Source organism: Aphelocoma coerulescens, chromosome 2, assembly GCF_041296385.1.
Source record: "Aphelocoma coerulescens isolate FSJ_1873_10779 chromosome 2, UR_Acoe_1.0, whole genome shotgun sequence".
In the NCBI taxonomy this organism is placed as follows: domain Eukaryota; kingdom Metazoa; phylum Chordata; class Aves; order Passeriformes; family Corvidae; genus Aphelocoma; species Aphelocoma coerulescens.
The window spans coordinates 474722-481224 of NC_091015.1; the positions used below are offsets into that span (position 1 = coordinate 474722).

Consider the following 6503-nt stretch of genomic DNA (forward strand, 5'->3'; position numbering starts at 1 on the left):
ACCCCCAAAGCCCAGGACATGGGACCCCTGACCCCGGAGCGTGGGACCCCTGCACCCGGCAGCCCTGGACGCCACGACCCGGGACCCCCGGAGTCACAGGATCCCTGGAACATGGGACCCCTGGAGCCCTGGAAGTCCTGGAGCCCTGGGACCCCCAGCCCCGGAATGGGGGACCCCCAGAGTCCTCGGACCCCTGCACCCTGGGACCCCTGGGACCCCCGGAGCCCGGCACGTGGGACCCCCGGAGCTGCAGGACCCCTGTTCCCAGCATGTGGGACCCCCAAGCCCAGGACGTGGGACATCCAGAGCCCTGGGATCCCCGACCCCAGAAGGTGGGGACATAGAACTCCCCGACCCCGGGACCTGGGGTCCCCAGAGCCCTCACCCCCGGGCCCCGGCCTGCTGGGGGCTCCGCTGCCCCCCATGGACACTGCCCTTGGTGCCGGCGGCCAGCGGGGGGGCTTGGGGCCCCTGGGACCCCCCGTTACCCCCGCCTTATCCTGGGGCCCCCTGCCCTGGACTGTCAGACTGTGCTGCTCTTCCTCCTCCTCCTCCTCCTCGTCCCCGACCCCGGGGCGGCGGGGGGGTGCCCAGGTGTGTGTGTGCACAGGTGTGCACGGGTGTGTCCCGGGTCCTGTCCCCAGGATGTCGCGTGTGTGTAGGGGGGGTCCCGCTGCACTGGGACATGCGTGTTGCCCCCCCCATCTGTGTGTGTGTCCCTGCCGTGTCCCCGCAGTGTCCCCCCGCCAGGACCCCCCCCCCCCCCCGTTCGCGTGTGAGCCCCGGTGGGGCCTGGCGGGTCCGTGTGTGCCCCGCTCCGTGTCCCCATCCCCGTCCCGGCTGAGGGTCGGGAGCCTCTGTGTGCCCCTTCCCGTCCGGCTGGGCTGTGTGTCCCCCCGAGCCCCCGGCCGCTCCCCCCGCACAGCCGGGTGTCACATGGCGGTGTCACCCGACGCACAGGGAGGGGGACGCGGGGGTCGAGGGGCTGCCACTCCCCGGCCGCCCCGTAGCGTGTGCCGTGTTTGTCCCATGTCACCCCTGCATGTCACCCCTGCGTAGGTGCCCCCAATAAACCAGACGGAGACTCCCGGCTCTGTGTGTCACCACCTGGGAGGTGGGGGGAGGCACAGTGACCTCGGATGTCACCGTGACTAGACATCGTGACAGGTGGGGACAGGTTGGGCCATCCTGGTGGCCACAGCATTGGCAGAGACGGGGACAGACGAGGTGACATCACCTTTACTGAGCCCAGCACGTGGCATCATGTGACATGTCCCACACCATGGTGTCCCTGTGACACTGGGGTCCCCTGTGGGGGCAGAAGGGGTGGCATCACCTTTACTGAGCCCAACAGGTGGTACCGTGTGGCACAGTGTGACATGACTCATGCCATGGTGTCCTGGTGGTACCAGTGTCCTTATGGTGCCGGTGCCAGCATCAGAGGAGGTGACATTGCCTTTACTGGCACATGGCACCACGTGGCACTGTGTGACACGTCCCACAGCCCAGTGTCCTGGTGGCACCGGTGACCCACATGGGGGTGGAAGGGTTGGCATCGCCTTTACTCAGCCTGACAGGTGGCACATGGTGCCATGTGGCACAGTGTGACACATCCCACACCCCAGTGTCCCAGTGTCACTGGTGTCCCACATGGTGCTAGTGCCAGTGCTGGGGTCAGACAAGGTGACACCACCTTTACTGGGCCTGGCATGTGGCAGCATGTGACGTGGTGTGACAAGTCCCACGCCCTGATGGCACCGGTGTTCCCGCGGTGCTGGGGCCAGGGGAGGTGACACTGGCTCTGCTGCATCTGTCCCGCAGCACAGGGCCCATGCCCCAGCTCAGTGTCCCCATGCCCCCGCGTCACACCTGGCGGTAGGTGCCGTTATAGGTGAAGGGCTCGGGGTGGACGCAGGCACCGGGGCTGGGCGGGGTCCAGCGCCGGATCTCCAGACGGGAGCAGGTCGGAGGGTCCAGTGGCCGCACGATGACCGGGGCTCGCGATGCCACCGACGGGTCCTCGTTGAAGAAGTTGAAGGGGCGCAGGAAGAAGCCGACGGCGTTGCCAGGGGTGGCTGTGTTGGGGATGTCCTCGGCGTGGGGCACGTGCAGGAAGCCCACAGTCACCCAGGCCACCAGGTCCTTGGGGGGACACACCGCAGTGTCAGTGGCACCAGGGACCCCCCCACGGGTGCTGAGGAGACCAGTGGGAGATGGGGATACCCTCAGGAACTGGGGACTCCCTCATATTGGGGAACCCTGTGGAAGCTGGGGAGACCCTCTGGAGCTGGGGAACCCCTGGAGATGGGCCCCCCTCTGGAGATGGAAATGCCCCAGGCCCCTCAGCAGCCACCAGCCCTGTGTGCCCGGTGTCACCTGGTCCTCGATGGTCTCGTTGTCGCGGATGAAGTTCTCGAAGGTGACCGGGGGGTCCCAGGGGTCGTTCTGGGTGTAGATGCTGCTGCTGCTTGGCTCGTTCTCATGGCGCCGTGTCACGGCCAGGTGGTACCTGGGACAAGTGAGGGGCAGGGTCAGCCCGGGGGCAGGGGGATCCCTGTCCCACCCCTGCCCTTGTCCCCCCACTGTGCCACCCATGGCCCAGTCACATCAAGGGGACACAGGGCTGGTGAGGGGCCCGGGGGTCCCCAGCTTTGTGCGCACCTCAGCTCCCAAGGGGTTTCCCAACCCTGGAGGGTCCCCAGGTCTGGGAGGCTCCCCAGATCTTGAGGAAGTCCCTAGTTCCAGGGCTTCCTCATCTCCCACAGTGTTTCCAGACTCCCAGGGACTCTTCAACTTCCAGGGGTTCCACAGCTCCAGCAGCCCCCTCAGCTCCAGGGTGTCCCAAACCCCCATGGGGTTCTCCAGCTCCTAAGGGGCTTCCCCACCTCCAGGGGCATTGTCAGGTCTGGAGGTCCCCAGGGTCCCAAGGACCTACTCCAGCTCCGGGGCAGGATGGGGAGGTGCCAGCAGGGAGAGGTGCCGCCACAGGAAGGTGTGACCAGGGGAAGGACACCATGCCCCCATGGCCGATGCCGGTGCCTCAGCACACCTCTGGTGATGCTGGAGTCCCCGTGCAGCCCCCTCCCCACGCCGTGGAACCCCTCGTGCCCCACCTGGCCCAGGTGACACCACGCTCCTCGCGCCACCCACGGGGCAGCACGGGCCCGGCGTGGGAGCTGAGCTGCAGGCGGAAGGTGCGGCGGTGGCCCCAGCGGTTGCGCCGGCGTGGGTTGGAGAAGAGCAGGTACCGCGGCGCGGGGCGGCCCAGCGGCAGCGCGGCCTCGCGCTCCCGGCGCCGCGGCTCCCGGTGCAGCCACGGCTGCACCACGCGCGCCCCCGCGCTCCAGGGGTTGGAGATGTTCTCGAAGCGAATGTCCATCGTCTCGAAGCTGTTCCCAGAGCCTGCGGGGACGGGGTGTCGGTGGAGGAGGTGCAGTGGCACAGACCCCCACTGTGGAGGTGGGACACCACGGAGGTGCCACCATGGAGGGGTGGGACACGGCAGGGATGTCACCATGGATGTGGTCTGGGACCCCGTGGAGATGCCAACATGGAGGGCTGAGATGCCACCACCATGGAAGACTGACCCCACAAACAAGCCGCCATGGAGGGCTGGGATGCAGTTTGAGATGCCAGCGTGGAGAGGAGGGCCTTTGAGGAGATGCCACCATGGAGGGCTGGGACACCAGGAGATGCTACCATGAATGTGGCCTGGGAAATATCACCCTGGGGGACTGGGACTCCACAGAGATGCCACCATGAGGGGCTGGGACCCTGCAGAGATGCCACCACCATAGAGGGCTGGAACCCCAGATGTCACCAGGGCTGGGAGATTCCACCACCATGGAGGGATGTGATGCTGCAGAGATGCCACCACGGAGGGGGATCATCATCTGAGGGTCTGGGTGATGGCCAAGTGATACCACCCTTCTGGGAACAAGGCACCCCATCCACTGGAACCCTCTGTGGGCCCAGCCCCTCTCTCCCAGTGCCCTCCCCATGGCCAGGGGGTGTCAGAAGCTGTCGGGGCCCTTCACCTGCAACATCCAGGTCCACCTTGTAGTGCACCAGGTGGGTGTGGATGTTGCCCAGGAGGTGGCTGTGCACGCGGCTGCCATAGCGCCGGCCCTCCGGCGTGTAGAAGGTGGCGTGAATGTAGCCGGTGGCGTGGACCTTGGCCTCCAGGACACCGTTGGGGTAGAGCAGGAAGTCCCAGATGTAGTCATAGTTGTAGACAGTGGAGGTGGTCCTGAGCACCAGCGCCCGTCCCTCCAGCCCCGCGTAGAAGTGGAAGCCGCCCTGGAAGTCATTGTCGAAGTGGCGGCGCAGGGGGACACCCGTGGGCAGCTCGAAGACGCAGAGGGCATGGCGGAAGCGCACGGGGCCGTCGGCGTCCAGGAGGTGGTGGGCGTCCAGGAAGGTGGCGGTCTCAGGGCAGTCCACACCACGCGCCAGCTCATAGCTGGAGGCGCCCATGGCCCAGCCGGCGTCCATGTACTTGGTCTGCATGGCAGCCGGTGAGTGGCCACCGTAGAAGGCGATGGCCTCCTGCACGCTCAGCTCGTAGGCCACGCGCTCGCCGCCAAAGCGCACGTCGAAGAGCTGCAGGCCGGCGGAGGAGCGCAGCCGGAACGCCAGGCTCCAGCCGCCGTACTCCAGCCGGTTCCCGCGCAGCCGGTAGCGCCGGCCCTGCGGCTCGCACACCTTGGCGCCGTGCACCTCGGTGGGGGTCCCGCTGGCGAAGCGCCCGCGGGGCTCGTAGCTGGAGAAGAGGTGGCGGGCGGGGGGCTCGGGCAGGCGGGCCAGGGGCAGCGTCCCCCGTGCGTGGCTCTCGGCCAGCTCCCGCACGCTGCCGAAGTACCGCCCATTGTACCAGAGCTGCCGCACGGCCCAGCGCCGCGGGTCGGGGTCCTGGTGGTCCAGCAGCACCTCCAGCCCCGCGGGGTGCAGGAAGTAGCCCTCCACGAAGCGCTGGATCACCAGCCATGTGCGGCGCTCGCCGGGGCCCAGCCCACGCGGGGCGATGTCGGAGAAGGTGAGGCAGCGCTCGGAGCAGTTCTGGAAGCCGAAGCCGGTGGCCTCGCGCAGCAGCGGCTCCAGCGGGGCCATGGCAGCCACCAGCGCCTCGTACAGCAGCTCGTACTCCAAGCGCGTCATTGGCCGCGCCGAGAAGGGCACGGCCCGGCCCCCCTTGAAGCCCAGCACCCGGTAGGAGCTGGGGCGCGGCAGAGGCCCCACGGCCAGCTCGGTGATGTTGGGCTCCGCTTGCGCCCCGAAGAAGATGATGGCACGAGCCTCCCGCCGCGGCCGGGCCCCAACGTGCTCCAGGAACCGCAGCGCCGAGCGCTTCTTGGGGGGCAGCAGCTCCACCAGGAACAGCGAGTTCTTGGCCAGGGGCCCCCCCTGGCTCGGGGACAGCCCCAGCTCTGGCCGCCCCATCAGGAAGGTCCGCACGGCCCCGAGCTCCTCTGGGGACAGGTCAGCAAAGATGGACGCAGGGTCCGGGGGGTCCGCGGAGGGGCCGGAGGAGGCCATGGTGACCAGCAGGGCCAGCGCCCAGGGGAGCCCCAGCAGCCACATCCTGGGGAACACGGGGACAGGGGGGTCAGCACTGGAGGGGGAATGGGGCACAGCGGAGCACGCCCTGCTCCAGCTGTGCCACGATTCCAGCAAAACTGGGATGACCACGGGGGACCACCAGGAGCAAAGGACCCAGAAAAAACAGAGGGACCACGGGGTGACCCCCAGTGAAACCAGAGACACCACGGATGACCCCCGGGAAAATGGGGACACCATAGGGTGACCCCCAGAAACATTCCCCCATCCCGGATCTCACAAGCACCCCCAAAACCCTCTCTCAGAGCGGCTGCTGAACCCGATCTCAGCGCTGAACACCCCCGGTGGGCCTGGAAGACCCCCAAAGTCGGGGTCCCCGAGGAGCCCCCCCACCACAGCAGGGAGCCCCCCAAACCCCCCGCTCACCTGCCCTGCCTCTGCCGCCCCATCCGAGCAGCGCTGCCGGTCTCTGCCCGGCCCTGGGGCACTGACTCCCCCTCCGGCCCCCCCCGCCGGGGGCACTGACCCCCCTCCCCGCCCCCCAGGGGCACTGCCCCCCTTCCCGCCCCCTCCCCGCCCCCCGCCCACGGGCCGCCCCTTCTGACCCGGCGCGGGGTCAAGGCCACCGGCAGGACCCGTGACCCCCCTGTCCCCACCGGGCTGCACCCCCGCACCCCCCGTTCCCCCCCCGAAATCCGCACCTTCGCTGTCTCCGCCGCATCGCGCCCACGCGGGAGCGGCGGGGGATGGACCCCCCGGTACCGGCCGCCGGTACCGAGCCCCGGTACCGACACCCGCCCCCCCGCGGGTTAATGATCACCCGGGGGGGGCTCAAAGGCGCCGGGACTGCCCGGTCGTTGTCCCCCCCCCCGCGCTGGGGGGGGCTCCGAGCGATCAAATTCCGGGGGCAAGGCGGGATCAGAACCGGGAAAATCCCACGGGAGACC

General features: G+C 68.7%; 1 protein-coding gene across 2 annotated transcripts; it reads right to left on the minus strand.

Moving 5' to 3' along the window:
• Positions 1-1221: 1221 nt before the first annotated feature.
• Positions 1222-6292, minus strand: AOC1 (amine oxidase copper containing 1). Of its 2 annotated transcripts, none has more exons than XM_069006140.1 (5): positions 6258-6292; positions 4038-5581; positions 3114-3402; positions 2377-2509; positions 1222-2142 (listed from the first exon to the last, which is right to left on the minus strand). In XM_069006140.1, exons 1-5 carry the CDS (start codon positions 6275-6277, stop codon positions 1864-1866), a joined length of 2265 nt encoding a protein of 754 aa, XP_068862241.1. In that variant the 5' UTR covers positions 6278-6292; the 3' UTR covers positions 1222-1863. The 2 variants fall into 2 exon arrangements, with proteins under 2 accessions (XP_068862241.1, XP_068862240.1); XM_069006139.1 differs by lacking the exon at positions 6258-6292 and adding an exon at positions 5983-6048.
• Positions 6293-6503: the final 211 nt, after the last annotated feature.

Bases quoted from the DNA above. Each gene is read 5' to 3' on its own strand.
- AOC1 (XM_069006139.1), bottom strand. From the start codon at position 6,005: ATGGGGCGGCAGAGGCAGGGCAG. The intron at 2,510-3,113 runs GTGGGGCACGAG...CACTTGTCCCAG, and splicing joins CGTGGTGTCACCTGGGCCAG to GTACCACCTGGCCGTGACAC. The intron at 2,143-2,376 runs GTGACACCGGGC...TGTCCCCCCAAG, and splicing joins ACGAGACCATCGAGGACCAG to GACCTGGTGGCCTGGGTGAC.